This window comes from Pelodiscus sinensis, chromosome 5 (genome assembly GCF_052426305.1).
Source record: "Pelodiscus sinensis isolate ZL-2025 chromosome 5, ASM5242630v1, whole genome shotgun sequence".
NCBI lineage: Eukaryota > Metazoa > Chordata > Testudines > Trionychidae > Pelodiscus > Pelodiscus sinensis.
Window position 1 is genome coordinate 128131866 of NC_143056.1, and position 19426 is coordinate 128151291.

At 58.8% G+C, this 19426-nt stretch overlaps 1 protein-coding gene across 2 annotated transcripts; it reads right to left on the bottom strand.

Annotated features, from left to right (window-relative positions):
* Positions 1 to 1288: 1288 nt before the first annotated feature.
* ANKRD13D (ankyrin repeat domain 13D) lies at positions 1289 to 16093 on the bottom strand. 2 transcript variants are annotated; one of them, XM_075928557.2, is made up of 15 exons: positions 15884 to 16093; positions 13481 to 13616; positions 12998 to 13122; positions 10531 to 10576; positions 9998 to 10141; positions 9274 to 9463; positions 6269 to 6335; positions 5875 to 5956; positions 5139 to 5200; positions 4808 to 4938; positions 4331 to 4488; positions 3841 to 3999; positions 3479 to 3642; positions 3071 to 3153; positions 1289 to 2016 (listed from the first exon to the last, which is right to left on the bottom strand). In XM_075928557.2, exons 1-15 carry the CDS (start codon positions 15971 to 15973, stop codon positions 1725 to 1727), a joined length of 1929 nt encoding a protein of 642 aa, XP_075784672.2. In that variant the 5' UTR covers positions 15974 to 16093; the 3' UTR covers positions 1289 to 1724. The 2 variants fall into 2 exon arrangements, with proteins under 2 accessions (XP_075784672.2, XP_075784673.2); XM_075928558.2 differs by having other exon boundaries at positions 3071 to 3150; positions 15884 to 16092.
* Between the last annotated feature and the right edge of the window lie 3333 nt (positions 16094 to 19426).

Consider the following 19426-nt stretch of genomic DNA (forward strand, 5'->3'; position numbering starts at 1 on the left):
AGAACTGATCTCCAGCCTCGTTATAACAGCCCTTCATGTATTTGAAGTCTTACTACATTCCACCCTCTGCCATCTTGTCTGAAGCCTAAATGTGCCCAGTTTTTAACTTTTCTTTATGGGTCAGCGTTTTAAAACCCACATCATTTTTGTTGCTCCTCTCTGGCCTCTCTCTAGTTTGCCCACCTCTCTTGCAAAACCCAGTGCCGGGAATGGCACTTACTGGTCCAGATGCAGGCTCCTTGGTGCCTTGTACAACAGCACGAACTCATCTGCTACATGCTTGGATCCCTTTTGCACAGCCGTGGCTCATCATCAGCTTGTGAACAGCTCATACCCCCAGGGTCTTTCTCCTCTGCTGTTTTCAACCACCAAGCCCCAATTTACAGCAGAAATTCTTCTTCTTATGACTTTCCTAATGGGATCTGGAGTAGCAAGAAGGGGGATAGATATGGGGATTGTAGCTCACAGATTCATAATGCTCATGAAAGCAAGCCAGTGCAACCACTTGGCCCGATCTCTGCCCTAGACGCCCAGGCCCAGGCATGGTTCCCTTGGGCCCTGGGCACAGGCATTTCTGGATCTTGCTTGGTTGTTGAGCATGCCAGTAGTGGTGAGGAATAGGGTGGTATCCCTTTAAGTAACATATGAGCTCTCTAGCAGCACTCACAGAGCTGCCTGTTTTGGAAGCTAGGAGAAACCAGCCAGCGCAGCAATGGGCACTTAGCCAGGCCTGTCTGCACTGGGGAAGCTGGCCAGAGAGGGACCCCAAAGCAAAGGAGATGTTCCGTGCAGGATATTCCCTCCCTCAGGTTGCTGATGCACCAGTGAAAGCCCAGGCTGGAGCTTGTGACAAGAAGAATGAAGGGAGCCGGAGAACTGGGGGGATTGGTTGGTTTCTTCTTTTTATTTCATGGTTCCTGCTGCCCAGAGTCCCACACCTAGCCCCTGTGGGTGCCAGGAGGAGCCGCTCAATGCAGCCATTCCCTTTCCAACCTTTGGAGTTTAAAAAAAACAAACCCAACCCCCCACCCTTCCCGCTCCCCATTCTAGAGCTGCAGAGATATAAATAAAATAAATTAAACAGGCAGGAGAGGGCGCGGCAGCTACGCACACAGGGCTCGGGAGGCGAGATCACAGGCCTGCCTCTGAGTGCTACATCCCACTAATGCAACGTCCGCATCCCAGCCATCAGGTTCTGACCCCCATCACCTCTAATCCCACCACCTTCACTGCCCTCACCCCTACCGCCCACGTGGGTCTGACAGGATACAGTCAGCATACGCGTGCATGTGGATGTATATCTTTATGCCCAGTTTCAGAATCCCACTCCCTCCACCAACGCGAATTAAAGAGTCCAGTTGGAAACTGCTCTCTCTCTCTAGCAGAGGGTTCTCCTTAGGGTTTGCCGCTTTGTCGGTCCTCCTCTCCTCTGTTCCCTCCTAGTGGTGCAAACACTTTCCTCCACTGGGCAGGGGGGATAGAATAACCATAAAAAAGAGTTAACTTAAATAAGACCCAGGAGGCGGCGAGACCGAGAGCCCCGGGAAAGGCACAGGATGTCTCGTCCAGTCCGGTTCTGCTCCTCCTCAGGACAGGGGGTGGGGAATGGGACAGGTGACTCCCTCAAGGTTAGAAATACAACGACAGAAAAGCCAGGGCATTGGGGAGCCCCAGGAGTCTTGAAGGAGGTTGGGTTCAGGGCCCCCTGCTCACAGGCTGGGGCATTACTTCTCCGTCAGGGAGAGCTGGAGGATGCGCTGCAGCTCCTCATCCTCTTCGCGCCGCCGGCGCTCCTGCTCCTCCTGTTCTCGTGAGGACAGCTCCATGGCCAGGCGCAGCTGCTCGTCGAAGCTGGGGTAGGCCGGCGGGGGCAGGGCCGAGGAGGAAGAGCCATTGGTGCTAGGGGCCGGGCTGCCTTCCGGGGGGATGATGCTGCTGTCAGTGTCACCTCCGCTGCCAGACTCGGTTGTGGCTAGGCCCTGCCCCGACTGCAGGAACATGCTCTCCTGGATGGCTCTGGGGGACACAGACAAGTGTCAGCACCTGCCCTCGCAGCCCCACCCCCACAACCAGCCCTGCCCCCACTGACCAACTCTTTCCTCATAGCCTTGCCCCCTCACCAACTAGGCCCTCTCTCACAACCCTGCCCCCTCACCGCCCCACGACCCAACCCTTCCCTCACAGCCCCGCCCCCTCACTGACCAACGCCTCCCTCATCGCCCCTCCCCCTCACCGACCAACCCCTCCCTCACAGCCCCACCCCCTCACTGACTAACCCTTCCCTCACAGTCCCACTGCCTCCCCTCACAGCCTCGCCCCCTCACCGGACCCTCCCTCACAGCCCCATGACCCAACCCTTCCCTCACAGACCCGCCTCCTCACCGACCACCCCCTCATTGACCAATGCCTCCCTCACTTCCCCTCCTCCTCACTGACCAACCCCTCCCTCAGTCCCAGCCCCAACCTCTCCCTGTGCAACCCCTCCCTCACAGCCCTGACCCCTAACAGCCCCACCCTCCCTCTCCACCCCGCTCCCCTCACCAACCAACCCTTCCCTCAGTCCCACCCCCTCCTCTCACAGACCTGCCCCCTTGCCAACCAAACCTCTCCCTCACAGCCCCACCCCCTCACTGACTAATCTCTCCCTTACAGGCCCACCCCCTCACCGACCAACCCCTCCCTCAAAGCCTCAGCCCTTCACTGACCAACCCCTCTCTCACAGCCCTGGCCCCTCCCAACCAGCTCCTCCCTCACAGTTCCATGACCCAACCCCACCCTCACCGCCCTGCCCCCCCACTGACCAGCTCATCCCTCACAGTCACATCCCCCACCAAGTAGGATTTGCTTCTCACAGCCCCATCCCACAGCCCAGCCCCTGCCACTGATCAGCCCCTCCCTGTCAGCCAGCTCCCGACTAAGTAGCCACGTCCCCTCTGCCTGCAGCTCACGGCCCCAGCCCCACTGACCAGCCTCTGCCTCCCCCGGCCCAGCCCAGAGAATGGCGACGCTGGTGGCCAGGGAAAGAAGGGCTGAGAGGCCTTGGCACGGCACAACTCCCCCCCCTACTCACCGCTCCAGCTGCAGCTCCTCGTCATAGGAAGGGGGGTTGGAGCCTGGGCGCGTGTTGGTCAGCGCCTCCCAGATAGTGACCTGCTGTCCGGGGCACAGATCAGAGTGTGCAAATATTCCCCTCCCTCGCCGAATCGGAGACCCCCCGCTCCTGCCCTCCCTCACAGACAGCCAGCCAGCAGCCACAGTAGGGAACAGGCACCCCCAGGATGGGAAAAGCCCCTTCCCCCATTCCCTACCGCCCCCCAGCCTGAGCCACCGCATGGGCCGGATCAGAGCCAGCGCCCTTAAGAGAGGAAAGGCCTCGTGTCCCAGCCCGTCTCCCTCCCACGACAGCCAGTCCCCACCCACTGGGGCTGGCTCGGCGCCAGTGCGCTTGAGAGGGGAAGGGCTGTAACTCTGCCCTCACCTGATCAGTCTCGGTGCCGGCGTCTAGCAGGCTCTGCTGGATGGCAAACTGCAGCAGGTCGTCGTCCTCGTCCCGCATGGGTTCGTTGCGCCCAGCGCCCAGCATCGCATAGCCCTGGGGCACCTCGAACACCACCGGGTCCACCTCGCAGGGGAACGGGAACACTGGGGAGGGAGGGGGGTGAGTGGGGGAGGGTACCCCAAGACCTGCCCCGATGAGATCACATACTGCTCCGTCGTAGGAGTCTGCCCCTCCCCCACATACACTGCCCTGGCCCTCGTGGGGACTGGAGTCAATAGGGGTCTCTGTGGGGCTTGCAGCAGGATTCCTGGTGTGCACAGCTGCCCCCCCCCACTCCCTACCTTTGGGGTTGGTGGGTGCCTCTGCCCCCACAGCCAGCTCTCCGGTGTCCACTGGGGAGGAGCTACGGCCGCAGATCTGCACGGAGCTGAGTGGCTCGTCACAGCCGCACAGGTTGCTGAAGGTGATCCGTGCATTGAGCACGTGGAAGAGAGGGATCTCTGGGGTGGGATGGACACGAGTGAGAGAGACACTGGGGGCAACATACGGTTCAGCCCCCAGGCGGGCCCCCGAACCCCACCACCCCCAGCCACACCAGCCCATTACCCCAGCCTCTCTCTTCCAGGAGTCTTCCCACCCCTTCCAATGTCCCTCATTTCCTCCACCTCCTCCATACCCCAATTCCCACTGCATCCGCAGCCTCAGGCTCCCTAGCTCCTAGCCACTCCTCCCCTCTGCACTCTCCCCTGCCCACTTCTAGCACGCCCCAAATCCCACCAGATCCCTCCCCTCCCCCCACCCCAGGTTTGCAGCCCGCCCCTCCCTCCTCACCGATTTTGACAGGGAAGCCGGGTGGCAGCTTGAGGGTGATGAAATCGCGCAGCTTGGCAAAGTGGGCGTTGCTGATGGCCATGAGGTCGATGATGGGTGTCACCTGCTCCACCAGCGACAGGGGGTGATCCTCGCACAGCCACAGCGTGGCCTTGAACCTGTCGCAGCCAGGGGGGCGTCACCACCAGCCACCAGCCCAGCCCTCTTCCCTGCACCGCATCAGCCACTCAGAGCCAGGGACCAGGCCTGGCGCCTTTTAGTGCCCCATTCCCTGTCCTGGTCTCTCCCGCATGCAGAGGGCGGGGAGCTGCAGGGTCTCCTAGAGCCTGCACTGCCATGCTGGACCCCCGGCGGAGGGGGGCTAGAAGTTGGGTAGACTTCCCAGGCACAGCAGTGTCACTGGCTGAGCATGCAGAGCGAGGCTTCCCGCTCCTCCGGCACAGACTCCCCTCTGCAGCCATCTCCCCCCCACCTCACCTCTGCACCTTGTTGGACAGCTCGATGGGGCGGCCTATGTTGCGGGCCTCCAGGTTGAAGCTGGGGTCGAAGTACTCCTCGGGGGTGATGGCTGTGGGGTTGGTGGGGGTGGCAGACTGCAGCACGGGGGCCTGGAGGAAGCAGGCATGGAGTCACACTAGAGCTCCCCACTCACATGCTCTCCAGCTATGCCAAACTCCCCCTCGCCTGCTGCATCCCCCCCCCCAACCCTTAGCCCTCCAAGCAGCCCCATCTTCAGATTCTGCCCCAGCTTCCACCGTGCCAGGCACTCTTCCTGCATGCCCAAAGCAGAAGGGGGGGCATCACTCACCCCGTTATGGGAGGCATGCTGCTGGGCGATGCCCAGGAAGGACTGGAAGGGCGTCTTGGAACCTGAATGTGGGGAGGGGAGGGGAGAGTAGGTGAGACTCAAAGACCCCAAGACCCGGAGCGCATGAATCGCCCTGCCTCAAAGCGGACACGCCTTCCCCCGAGGAAACAGCCACGTACGCATCTCGTGCCCTCCCCATGTCATCTCTGGTGAGGGCTGCTCCCCCCGACTACGTCCGATGAATGCTCTGAAACCACAAGTGCAGGAGGGCAGTGTAAATACGCTCAGGGGCGTGGCTTGAGCCATGATGGACAGGTGGAGAGGCGGGCTGACTGAAGGAATGGTCGGTGTGGCCCTGTGATTGGAGGACCAGTGGATGGGGCCAGGCCCTTGTAATCAGAGTGGGGGCTGTGACTGGAAGGCTGGGGCAGACGTGTCACAAAGGGAGGGGCGGGGCACTGTGCCTGGGGGGGGGGGTAAGTCAGAAGGAGGATGCCCAGAGCAGGTGTGAGAGAGAGGGGTGGGGGGCAGGGTGAATGAAGGGCAGAGGCCAGAACGGGCAGGTGAAGGGGAGGGGGTTGGACGCTGTGCAGGCGTGTGGGGCAAGCACTAGGACTGGGTGTCTGGGATGGGTGTGGCAGAGGGAGGAGAGGGGAGCCACGACTGGATGTCTGAGGAGGGGCTGAGCCATTTCAGCTGGGATGTTCTGACTGGTTGTGTGGGGCTGGCATGTTACCTTTGGTGCGGGACTTGTCCTGGTCCGACAGGTGCTCGGTTCTCGTTTTGGTGACGAGCTCCACGTTGCTAGCGCTGTAAACCTGCCAGGACATAGGGTGCAGCTCAGCTTGCCCAGATCTCTGCCCCCCTCGTGCTGTTACCTGGCTCCCTCTGGCTAGCTTGGGGTCTTCCCCCAGCGAGCTGGAGGGGGTGCTCATCCCTAGGGACCCCTCCTACTCCTGGGTCCCATTTCCCAAGCTTGTCTCTGCTGCCTTGGAGAACTGTAAGCTGTGAGACCCCCACAGGCAAAGGCTTCATGTTGCTATCTGCTTGGGTCCTACCCTATCCCCGCCTTCCCCTCCCAGCAAGGGTTCCCATCCCCTGAACCTTCAGTATGGGGAGCAGGGTGTTACCTTGGCTTCATAGCCGCTGATCACCTCCATCTTCTCCGAGCGCCAGCCCCAGATCCCAGACTTGTTCCTGCCAAGGCAGGAATGACTCCGGTCAGAGACTGTGTTCCTCACTTCCGACCTCACAGGTGCTAGACAGACCCCTTCCCTCCACACATCCCACCGCTAGGCCATGGCTCCCACAGACTCCCCCCTGCCAGGGGCTGCTCTGCTCCTCCCCGGCACCCCCTTTTCAGTGCCCAGAGCTGTGGCACAAGATCTGCAGCATAACAAGTGTTGGGATCGGTTCTGCTCAATATCTTCATCAACAATTTAGATAACAGCATAAAGAGCACACTGATAACATTTGCATAAGATACCAAATTAGGAGGGGCTGCAAGTGCTTTGGAGGATAGATAAGTGACTGTCTAGGAAGGAGTACTGCAGAAATGGTTCTCAGGGTCACAGTGGACCACAAGCTAAATATGAGTCAACTGTGTGATACTGTTGCAAAAAAAGCAAACATGATTCTGGGATGCATTAACAGGAGTGTTGTGATCAAGACACGAGAAGTCATTCTTCCGCTCTACTCTACGCTGATTAGACCTCAGTTGGAGTACTGTGTCCAGTTCTGGGCACTACATCTGAAGAAAGATGTGGAGAAATTGGAGAGGGTCCAGAGAAGATCAAGAAGAATGATGAAAGGTCTAGAAAACATGAGCTATGGGGGAAAACTGAAAGCATTGGGCTTGTTTAGTTTAGAAAATAAAAGATTTAGAAGGGGCATGATAGTGATTTTCAAGTAACTAAAAGGGTGTTACAAGGAAGAGGGAGAAAAATTGTTCTCCTTAACCTCTGATGTTAGGACAAGAAGCAATGGGCTTAAATTGCCACAAGGGAGGTTTAGGTTGGACATTAGGAAAAACTTCCTGCCAGGATGGTTAAACACTGGAATAAATTGCCTAGGGAGGTTGTAAAATCTCCATCTCTGGAGATATTTAAGAGCAGGTTAGACAGACACCTGTCAGGGATGATCTAGATCAGTGGTTCTCAACCTTTTTTTAATATAAAGTACTCCTTTTACAAAAAATTGTAAGTATCCCCAGTACCTACAGTTTTCAGACACACAACTTTTTGTCCTACCATTGCAACACATTTGTTTAAACAACTTAATCATAGCTGGGTGGGCACTGACATTTTTGGGTGTAAAAAGTACAAAAATAATAAAGCGCTGTAAAACTTAACACAAACATTCAGTTTTCTCCAAATTTCAGTTGTGTTGACGTACCCCCCAGACTTCTCTAAAGTCCCCCTAAAGGTACTCGTACCACTGGTTGAGAAACACTGATCTAGATCAGTGGTCCCCAACCATTTAAGGTTGCCGGGCGCTAGGGGGTGTGGCCGTTCGCCCGCCGAGCGCCAGAGGGTGCCCCCCTCCCATAGCTGCGTGCCCGGGGGCAGGGCCCCCCCTATAGCCATGTGCCCGGAGCCAGCCCCCCACCCAAAAGCGCCACATGCCCGGGGCCGGCACCCCCCCCCCCCCAAGCGCCGCATGCCCAGAGCGCAGGCGGCCAATCCGCGGCTCTCCCGGGACCAGCGCTCACCGTGCGGCACGTGCCCGGGGCCAGGCCAGCCCCGAGCACTTGGCAGGTGCACACAAATGCCCCCATGGGCACCGTGTTGGGAACCACTGGTCTAGACAGGGCTTGGTCCTGCCATGAGGGCAGGGGACTGGACTTGATCTCTTGAGGTCCCTTCCCGTTCTAGGAGTCTATGCAGGCATATGCATTCCCCAGGCCGTGGTCTTGTTCCAAACCCTGGGGGCGGGTGTGGGGCAGAAGGACAAGCTGTCTAAGGAAAGGTTTGGTCACCCCTCTGCCCTGCTCAGCAGCATGAGTGGTCATACGAGGGCATCCCCCACCCAGATCACGAGTATGTGCAGTCAGTTGTACAAGGGCTTGTCACATGTACCCCTCCCCCACTCTGCTCACTAGTACACGTGGTCATACCAGGGTCCGTCACACTTGTGGACATCCCGCGCCACTCACTAGCACACAGAGTCGAGCCTGTCACAAACACCGATTCCCCCCACCTTGCTCATTAACACACGTGATCCTAGGAAAGCCTGTTGCACACACAAGTCCGCTGCCCCTCTCCTTCACACACGCAGCCATACACGGGCCCATCCCACAAGCAGACTCCCCCCAACCTACTCACTAGCACATATGGTCATGTGAAGGCCTGTTGATTATACAGACCCCCTTGCTCATCTCATTCACACACAGACACAGAAGGGCCCCTCGCATGCAAAGATCCCACCCTGTTCCGCTCACTAGCACACGCAGTCATACAAGGGCCCATCACACATGCCCCACCCTGCACTCACTAGCACACATGGTTGAACAAGGGCCCATCGTGCACAAAGATCCCCTCCCCCCCCTCACTCACTAGCACGCATGGTTGTACAAGGGCCCGTCGTGCACACAGACCCCCTCCCCCCATCTCACTCACTAGCACACATGGTTGTACAAGGGCCCGTCGTGCACACAGACCCCCTCCCTGGTGTCACGCACTAGCACACATGGTTGTACAAGGGCCCGTCGTGCACACAGACCCCCTCCCTGGTGTCACACACTAGCACACATGGTTGTATGAGGGTCTGTCAGATGGGACCCCCATGTCTCAGTAGCACGTGCGGTCACATGAACCCCTCACACGTGGACCTCCCCCTCCCCCACCCAGCTCACCAGCACAGTCTTAGGAGGGCATGTCACACACAGGGATCCCCCGCCCTGCTCACAAATGTCAGTCATGCCCAACCCCCTCCCTCCGCCCCGATCCACAGCCTCTTGCACAAGGGCCTCTCCTGCCCAGCCACCTCCCCTACCACCTGTGCATTGCTCACACTCTCCTCCTGTCCCTGGCCTCCCCTGCCTCCCTCAAGGCTGTCCTCATGCACCCTGCCTCCCACAGCCCCTCCCCTCTCTCAGGCCCACCCCCCCAATGCCCCTCCTTGCCCCCCCGCGCACCGCTCGAAGGCAATGTTCTTCGTGTCGAGGTGGGTGGAGACGATGGGCGAGGTCAGCCGGCCGGCCACGTGCTCCTCGGTGGGCTGCATGGCAGCCAGCATCAGCTCCGGCTCGTGCAGAGCCAGGGACAGCGTCTCCGTGTAGACCACCTGCTTGTCGTGGTCCACCTCCATCACTACGGCGCCCTCCTCTGGCCAGCGGGAGAAGGGACATGTCAGTGCCACAGCCCCATCCTGCCCCACACACCCCCTGGCCAGGCACGAGGGGCCGGGAGGGACCCCAGGAACCAGCCCTATGGCAGGTGCTGACCCAGGCTGCTACATGACCACCCGCCCTGACACCTGCTCCCACAGCTACACCCCCTCGCAGCCGCCCCCCAGCTCAGAGGGCTCTGGGTGCCTCCTTCTGGGGGCTGCAACCTCCCACCTGATTCCCCCCCAGGTGGTGATGTCACCTTAGCCTCCCTCCAGGATCCCTGCGGGCTGTAGGTGCAGGGGGACTGCTCTCCCTGACCCTTCCCAGCTGGGGGGACCTAGCTCCATATTCCCATGGGGGGCCACCTCCCACGAGCAATGACCAGGCTGGCGGGGGTCTCAGCCCCTCCTCTGGGATCTGCGCACACAGGGGAGCGATTCAAGGGGGGAGCAGACCCCAACCCCACCCCCAGGCTCAGCAGGACACCCCCAGGAATGGGGGAGAGGGGGAGGCTGTGGGCCCCTCTCACCTTCGCCCTTGAAGATGTAGCTGCGCCGGCCCCGCTGCCAAGTCATGTGCTCGAAGCCCAGCAGGGTGGTGTCGACCCGCAGGCTCTCGCCGCGCTTCCACACCCGGTACACATCGCTCGGGCACACCTTGGAGACCAGGGGCACTGGGGGAGGGAGGGGCAGAGTGAGCGGGGGACGGGCATGGAAGTGGGGGGCAGCTGCACCTTGCTGGGGGGGGGCGCAGGGGGAGGAGCGCCGCCTCTAGACGCCTGCAGTTCATCCTCCCGGCCACCGGGGGCTCTCTTGTCTCTGGGGTTCAAATTGCCAGATGGCGCTTCCCCCCCCCCCCACTCCCAGCGCCAAAGGGAGACACCAGCTGTGGGCGGAGCAGGGGTGGGGCAGGGACAATGACAGGGGGTGTGTGCACCCACAATAATCTAGTCTCACCCCCCCCACAAGAGGGCTGAGAATCCCTGGGCTCCAGCACCAGGGAGGGAGCCTGGGGGTGTCCTCCTGCAAACCCCACATCAGGAGCCCCCAGGGACGGACTCACCCCAGCTGGTGAACTCCCACTTCATCTCCACGTAGAAATCAGGAGCCTAGAAAAGACACCAAAGGGATGAGATCAGGCATTCCCGGCAGAGAACGTGTCGGGGGGGTCCCTGCAGAGACGGGTCTGGGAGATGGGGGGGGGAGGAGGGGAGAGGGAGATCTGGACTTGGAGGGGGAGAGGAGATCCTTGCCCAGATGGGATCCTGGAAGAAGAGAGGGAAACCCTGAAGAGATCCTGGGGCAAATCTCAATCTAGGAAACCCCTTGGGCTGGCTGAGACCCTGAGTATTCATATGAGCTCAAACTAGCTACAGGCATAAAGAGAAACAAGACGACAGTCTATAAATATATTAGAAGCAAGAGGAAGACCAAGGACTGGGTAGGCCCACTGGTCAGTGAGGAGGGGGAAAACAGGAAACTTGGAAATGGCAGAGATGCTTAATGATTTCTTTGTTCCGGTCTTCACCAAGAAGTCTGCTGAAGGAATGGCCAACATAGTGAATGCTAGTGGGAAGGGGGTAGGCTAAGAAGATAAAATAAAAAAAGAACAAGATAAAAATCACTTAGAAATAATAGATGTCTGCAAGTCACCAATGCCTGATGGAATGCATCCTAGAATACTTAAGGAGCTGAGAGAGGAGGTATCTGAGCCTTTAGCTATCATCTTTGGAAAATCATGGAATACAGGATAGATTCCAGAAGATTGGAAAAGGGGAAATATAGTGCCCATCTATAAAAAGGGAAATAAAAACAACCCAGGAAACTATAGACCGGTCAGTTTAACTTATGTGCCTGGAAAGATAATGGAGAAAGTCATAAAGGAAATCATCGGCAAACACTTGGAAGATAATAAGGTGATAGGAAACAGCCAGCATGGATTTGTAAAGAACAAATCATGTCAGACCAACCTGTAGCTTTCTTGATAGGATAATGAGTCTTGTGGATAAGAGAGAAGCAATGGATGTGGTATACCTAGACTTTAGTAAGGCATTTGATACGGTCTCGCATGATATTCTTATCAATAAACTAGGCAAATACAACTTAGATGGGGCTACTATAAGGTGGGTGCATAGCTGGTTGGATAACCGTTCCCAGAGAGTAATTATTAACGGATCACAATCCTGCTGGAAAGGAGTAACAGGTGGGGTTCCGCAGGGGTCTGTTTTGGGACTGGTTCTGTTTAATATCTTCATCAGCGATTTAGACATTGGCATGCAGAGTACGCTTATTACGTTTGCAGATGACACCAAGCTGGGAGGGATTGCGACTGCTCTGGAGGATAGGGTCATAATTCAAAATGATCTGGACAAATTGCAGAAATGGTCTGAAGTAAACAGGATGAAGTTTAATAAAGACAAATGTAAACTGCTCCTCTTAGGAAGGAACAATCAGTTTCACACATACAGAATGGGAAGCGACTGTCTAGGAAGGAGTACGGCAGAAAGGGATTTAGGGGTTTTAGTGGACCACAAGCTAAATATGAGTCAGCAGTGTGACGCTGTTGCAAAAAAGCCAACATGATTCTGGGATGCATTAACAGGAGTGTTGTGAGCAAGACACGAGAAGTCATTCTTCCACTCCACTCTGCGCTGGTTAGGCCTCAGTTGGAGTATTGTGTCCAGTTCCGGGCGCTGCATTTCAAGAAAGATGTGGACAAATTGGAGAGGGTCCAGAGAAGAGCAACAAGAATGATTAAAGGTCTAGAGAACATGACCTATGAAGGAAGACTGAAAGAACTGGACTTGTTTAGTTTGGAAAAGAGAAGATTGAGAGAAGACATGATAGTGGTTTTCAGGTATCTAAAAGGGTGTCACAAGGAGGAGGGAGAAAACTTGTTCTTCCTGGCCTCTGAGAATAGAAGCAGCAGCAATGGGCTTAAACTGCAGCAAGGGAGGTTTAGGTTGGACGTTAGGAAAAAGTTCCTGTCAGGGTGGTTAAACTCTGGAATAAATTGCTTCGGGGGGTTGTGGAATCTCCATCTCTGGAGATATTTAAGAGCAAGTTATATCAATGTCTATCAGGGATGGTCTAGGTGGTACTGGGTCCTGCCATGAAGGCAGGGGACTGGACTCGACCTCTCGAGGTCCCTTCCAGTCCTAGTATTCTATGCTTCTGTGTCAGAGACCTGGGGGATCCCCGCTCAGTTCTGGCTCACGCTGGGTCCAGGAGCTCAGATCCTCCGCTGGACAGGGCCTGCTGCCACCCTGTGCTGCTACCTCTGTATCAGAGGCAACAGTGCGGAGTGGCAGGGGGTCTTCTCGGGAGGGGGGCCGGAGCGCACTGGCTGCCAGCCACGTCTCTGGGGACTATAGAATAGTCGAGCAACTGATAAGAATTCATGACGTTAATCGACTATTCGATTAACCGATATTTAACATCCCTAGTGTGTGCCCCAGGGCAGGATGCTGGGTCCCAAGGGAGGTCTGCACGCCACGGCGGGGTGCCAAGGGCCACACGCACACACTCACCCTGCGCAGTTTGTTGAGCAGCTCAGGGATGCCAGCCAGGCGGTTGGTAGCACGTTGGTAGTCGCGGTACTGGAGCACCAGCTGCACCATCTCGGGGTCTCCGGTGCTGACGGCCTCCTGCAGGACTGGCGGGCAGAGCGGGAGCAGCGGGGAGCTGTCAGGGGCCTTCCCTGCCCACCGGCACTCAAGCCAGCTCCCTCCTGGGCACAGCCATGGGCACAGCCAGTGCCAACCCCCGCTGCCAGAGTTGGGCAGAGCCCGGCACTCAAGAGCACCCCTCAGGGCACTCTGCTGGCAAAGCCCAATTTGACTGCCTGGCCCATAGACACCAGCCCCCGGCACAGGGAGGCTGAGACCTCCAGCAACCGGTGGGGAAGAAATGCTGCGCCGCAGGGCAGGAGTGGCACAGTAGAGCTGGCACTAGAGCTGCTCCCCCCCCCGTATCTCCGCTCCCCCAGCTCCGCGCACGGCCCCCACCCGTACCTGTCCAGCCACTGGCATTCTCCCTGCCGACGTTGGCGTTGTGCCGCAGCAGCACCCGGGCGGACTCCAGGTTGCCCAGGCACACGGCCAGCTCCAGGGGCGTCCGGCCCCGAGGGTCGATCAGCTCTATGTCGTGCTGCACGGGAACCACGGGGTTAACAGCTGCCCCTCCCCAAGTAAGAGCCCAGCTCTACCCTGCCCTCCTGGACCCTCTGGCCCCGCACCCTGCACTGCCATCTTGGACGTCTGGGTCCAACGGCTCCCCCCACCCCAGGACTCTCCTGCCCAGCTCCTCAGCCCCATTCATGCACAGAGGGGTCCCTCCCACGCCAGGAGGGGACATAGGGGCGTCTTGTTCTGCTCCTGTCCCCTATGCCCCCCCCCAACTGCTGTCACGCTAACTGGTTGCAGCGGGCGGGGAGCCAATATGGGGTCAAGGGGGGCACTAAGGGCAGGGGGAAGAAAGGAGAGAACAGCCCAGGTGATGGGCAGGGGGAGGAGCTATGGGATGGGGTGAGCGGATCACACTCCCGTGCCTGGTACCCGCTGGGGAATGTGGAGACCTGGTGAGGGGGAGGGGGCCGGGAGGTGCTGGAAGAAAGTTGAGATGCACATAGCGGTCAAAGCAGTTAACGGGTGAACTGTTGGTAGGCGAGTGCAGGGCAGCCAGGGCTGGGGTCCCACTGGGGCTATGGGGCAGGTGTGGCGGGGTCTGCGCCAGGCCAGCCTGCCCAGTGCAGATGCTTCCCTCCTGCTTGCCACGGCCACTCCAGCCAGGGTCCCTTCTGTTTGCAGGCTCTGGCGCGTCTGGGGTGCCGCCTTCCTGCTGGGGCCACCGTAGCGAGGCTCCTGTCTGTCTGGCAGGGCCCTGCCGGGGCTGCCTGCCCTGACACAGCCAGGGTCCCGTCGGCCAGTCCGACACAGCCGGGGCTGCACTGGCCTGGCCAGTTGTCCACCAGGATTTGGGGAAGATCCCATTAACTGGGGAACTGGTTACATGGCTGGGGCCTGCCCGGGTGCAGCTCGCTCTCCAGCACCAGTTACCAGTTGGGCAATGCTGGGTGGGGTGCCAGGTGGAGGGAAGAAGGAACCAGGGGACCTAGGTTGGGGGATACCAGGGAGAGGTGCTGGCTGGAGGCGTCAGGTGGAGGGAAGGAGGATGGGGTGTACTGGCCTGGGGGTAAAGCGTAGGATGATGCTGGGACAAGAGGTACTGGGGGGGGAATTAAGGTGGTGTCTGGGGCAGGTACTGGGGTGAGGGTGGGAGACAGATATTCTGGGGAGTTCAAAGTTAGCAGTTAGGCGGATCCTCACAGGAGGAATCCGAAGAGTGCCTGGTGGGGTTAAGGGGTCCCAGGAATGGCTGCAGCAGAGTAGGGTGCCTACAGATGGGGGGAATTCTGGGGGGTCCCAATGGAGGAGGGGAACCCCAGGGGTTAGGTGTTGCCGGATGACCAGTACTCAGGAAGGTGGTGGGGTGAGGGACCCTGCGGTGGAGTGGGGAATAGCTAGCAGGGTGGAGGTCCTGCAATGGAGGCTACAGCATGGGGTTCCTGGGGGGGCGGAAACCTGGCAGGGTGACGGATGCTAAGGTGTTTTTGCAGGCCGTGGGGATGCTTGGCAGGGGAAGGGGTGCTGGGATGGAGAGTTCAGGGGGTAACACAATGGGGTCAGGGTGCTGGGATTTTAGGAGATCCCAGGGAGGATCATGGGATCATGGCAGGGATGCTGGGAAGTTAGGATGTCCCGTGGTTCTGGGCAAGATGGTGGTCCCCATGGGGATGCCCAGCGGGGTGGAGGTAGAGGGTCCCGAGAAGCGCCTGGCATGGTGGAGTGGGGGATCAGGAGACACTCTCCAAACTGCTCATGAGCACATACAACGCCTGTTGCATACAGGTGGGGTGGGGGATTCCCAGGGGCCTGGTGGGGCAGGGGTCCCAACAGCACGTGGGGGTCTCCAAAGGAGGCTGGTAGTGTCTGGTGTAGTGGAAGTGATCCAGGGGATGCCTGGTGCGGTGGGGAGGCATCCTAGGAGCGTTCTGGGGGGACGCTGGGCTGTTAGAGTCCCAGGCAGAGGGTGCAGGGGTGCCGAAAGGGGGGGTCCTGGAATGGTCTCAGAAGTGCCAGGCGGGGGGCACAGCGGACCCTGGAAGGGTCCTGGGGGGGCTGGGCAGGGGATGTGGAGAGAACCAGAAGGGTCTCAGGGGAGCCAGCTGGGGGACACGGGGAATCTCGGGGGTGCTGGGCGGGGAATGCGACGGGGTCCTGGGGAACCCAGGCTAGGAAAGTGGAGGATCTTGGGGGGGGGGGTCCCGGGCGGGGAGCGCCGGGCGAGGCTAGGGGGTCCCGGGGGCGGGCGGGGAGCGCGGGGTCCCGGGGGCGGGCGAGGGCCCGGTGCCGCACCTGCCCCGTGCGCAGCTCGCTCTCCAGCGCCTGGTGCCGGTTGTGCCAGGCCAGCAGGTGCAGCGGGAAGGCGTCTCCGGCCCGGGCCATCCCGTCACCATGTCCCCGGCCCGGCCGAGGCTGCGGCGCTGGCTGGCGGCTCCGGGCGGCGGGCGCGGGGCCTGGCCCGGAATCGCTGCAGCGGCCGGGGGCGGCGGGGCGGAGCGCGGCGCTGCGCGGGGCGGGGCGGAGCGCGGCGGGCGGCTCGCTGGGCCCTGGCGCCCCCGGTCCGGCTCCGCCCGAGCCACGCACCGGCCTGGGCGCAGCGCCGCTCTCAGCCCTGCCCCTCTGCACCGTGACTGCCCCCCCCCCGCCTTAATTGCCCCTCTGGGGCATCTCAGCCCTGCCCCTCTGCACCGTGACTGCCCCCCCGCCTTAATTGCCCCTCTGGGGCATCTCAGCCCTGCCCCTCTGCACCGTGACTGCCCCCCCGCCTTAATTGCCCCTCTGGGGCATCTCAGCCCTGCCCCTCTGCACCGTGACTGCCCCCCCCCGCCTTAATTGCCCCTCTGGGGCATCTCAGCCCTGCCCCTCTGCACCGTGACTGCCCCCCCCCGCCTTAATTGCCCCTCTGGGGCATCTCAGCCCTACGCAGCCATATATTAACTGCCCCCCTTGGGGCATTTTAGTTTAGCCCGCTGCATCTGAACTGTCCTCTTTTGGGGCGCCCTCCCTCCCGTTTCCTTCCCCAAGGCCACCCACCTTAGCTCTGCCCCTCTCCTGCTTTTAAACTCTTTGGGCCAGCAGACTCCCCTGCATCTTAACTGCCCCCTTCGTGGCATTTTAGTCCTGCTCCCCCCTTCCCCGCCTTGTGCAGCCAAAATAGGGCCTTAGCATAGTGTGGAAACACCCCGGCTGTGTCTACACACTGCACCCCTTTTCCGGAAAAGGGATGCAGATGAGACAAGTCGGAATTGCAAATGAAGCGGGGGATTTAAATATCCCCCGCTTCATTTGTATAAACATGGCTGCCGCTTTTTTCCGGCTCGGGGCTTTGCCGGAGAAAAGCGCCAGTCTAGACGGGATCTTTTGGAAAAGGCTTTATTTTCCAAAAGATCCCGTCTAGACTGGCGCTTTTCTCCGGCAAAGCCCCGAGCCGGAAAAAAGCGGTAGCCATGTTTATACAAATGAATCGGGGGATATTTAAATCCCCCGCTTCATTTGCAATTCCGACTTGTCTCATCTGCATCCCTTTTCCGGAAAAGGGGTGCAGTGTAGACACAGCCCCCACGTGCATCTACACACCACAGTGAAGGTGCAATTGCCTTGTGAGCAGGGATAGCCATGCCAGGGCCCTCTTCTCCCCAACCCACACTCAGGCTCCCTGGCAGACTCGGGCTGGTGCAGCTAGTCCATGCCACATCCTCATGGTTTTTCTTCCCTTCCCTAGCTAGGTTAGGTCTGGCACAGGTCAGCTCTCTGAGGCAGGGCCTGTCTGTGTCCATTGGCTGTGATACTGTACCCTGTGACCATCAGCTCTGAGGCAGGGCCTGTCTGTATCTGTTAGCTGTGATACTGTACCCTGTGACCATCAGCTTTCTGAGGCAGGGCCTGTCTGTATCCGTTAGCTGTGATACTGTACCCTGTGACCATCAGTTCTCTGAGGCAAGGCCTGTCTGTGTCCACTGGCTGTGATACTGTACCCTGTGACCATCAGCTCTGAGGCAGGGCCTGTCTGTATGTTAGCTGTGATACTGTACCCTGTGACCATCAGCTCTGAGGCAGGGCCTGTCTGTATCCGTTAGCTGTGATACTGTACCCTGTGACCATCAGTTCTCTGAGGCAGGGCCTGTCTGTATCCGTTGGCTGTGATACTGTACCCTGTGACCATCAGCTCTGAGGCAGGGCCTGTCTGTGTCCATTGGCTGCGATACTGTACCCTGTGACCATCAGCTCTCTGAGGCAGGGACCATCTGTGTTGTGTGTGTACAGTACAGAGCACAGCAGGTGTCTTAGTCCACAGCTAAGGCTCCTACATGCTACAACCATGCAAATACCTACAGCCTTACCACTGTCCCATCGCATGGGTGCATTGTGCTACAGCCATGTGTGCAAACTTGTGCAATCCCTGCTTGGAGAACAAGGAACTGAGACCTGCCTCCTGGGGCAGGGACTTGTTCAAGGTTAGCAGAAGAGGAAGCACTTGAAGTCCTGGATTCGAGTCTAGTGCATCTTGCCCTAGGCCAAAGGGTAGTAGAGGAAACTGGAGGTGGAATGGAGGTCCCAGTGAAATTAGCCTTCAGTTATTTCAATCCCTAGCTGCAGCACCATTCACTCTGGCCGACCAGAAAGTGCTTTAATCAGCTACATCTCGTGAGGGTGGAATCCCTTAATCCAGCAGCGCTAAGATGCAGCTCCTAAATACTGGGGTATGGCGCAGGGGCTATTTGCACCAGGATCCCTTACCCAGCGCTAAGACACAGCCACCTCCGGGATGAGACGCAGCCGCTGTATATATGAGTAATACCACGCACCCAGATGCTCCAACGGTGAGATGCAGCCACTTCCGGGTGCGCCACAGTGAGGCTGTGTCTACATTGGCGCGATCTTGCGCAAAAGCAGCCGCGTAGACAGACAACATGAATTTCTTGCGCAAGAAAGCCCGACGGCTAAAATGGCCATCAGAGCTTTCTTGTGCAAGAGAGCGTCTACACTGGCACGGATGCTCTTGCGCAAAAGCACATCTCTTGCGCAAAGGCACATGCCAGTGTAGATGCTCTCTTGCGCAAATACTTCAACACAAGAACTCTTGCGTTAAAGAGTATTTGCGCAAGATCGCGCCAATGTAGAGACACCCTGGTTGTTTAAAAGCCCAGTGCAACCCCATGCACAACAGCTGGCTAGCAGGTCATGCTGCTTGCTTCCCCCTCGTCCTACATCTCAAGCATGCAGAGGCATCTCCCCATTCAGGGTCCTGCATCTGCAACACTAACTGGAAGGACAGACAGCACCCTCCCCCACACCCAAGTGCATTCAGAACCAGCCCTACCTGGGGCTGGCTGCCCGGGGCCAGGGCTAACGCTGATTGGCTGTTGCCTTGGGCTACAGGAGCTGGTTAAATCCACCTGTGAAGTCAGAAGCCAGCTGCTGGGGGACTTGGAAACCACAGTGAAGCTGGTTCTGGGATGCCTGGGGAGGTGGGCACAGAGGGGCTGCCCTGGGGGTCTAACTGGCTTTGGGTCTTAAGGGCTGCAGGAACATAACAGATCTCTGCCAGGACTGGGGACTCTTCTCAGAGCAGGAGAGGGGAACCAAAACTGCTGGGGGGAGGGAGATGCAGCTGCAGAGCTGGGTGGGGATAGGTAGTTGCAAGTCACGATTGAGGGGCACCAGCAGAGCTGGGTGGGTGAGCAGGAGGGAGGCTGCCGGTCACATTAAAAGCAGAGGATCCCCTAGCATGTACCCCCCCCTTTGTACAACCCCATGGCCCACGATCCCACAATTGAGCCCGCACCTGTCCCTCCCTGCCTCCCTAAGGCCTCGGAGCTCCCAGCTGAACCCCGT

What these genes read in the sequence shown, in the direction of transcription:
- ANKRD13D (XM_075928557.2), bottom strand. Translation starts at nt 15,973, where the DNA reads ATGGCCCGGGCCGGAGACGCCTTCCCGCTGCACCTGCTGGCCTGGCAC. An exon ending in CTACATCTTCAAGGGCGAAG is followed by an intron (nt 9,464 to 9,997) that starts GTGAGAGGGGCC and finishes CCCGCTGGCCAG; the next exon opens with AGGAGGGCGCCGTAGTGATG. An exon ending in GAGGAGCTGCAGCTGGAGCG is followed by an intron (nt 2,017 to 3,070) that starts GTGAGTAGGGGG and finishes TGTGTCCCCCAG; the next exon opens with AGCCATCCAGGAGAGCATGT.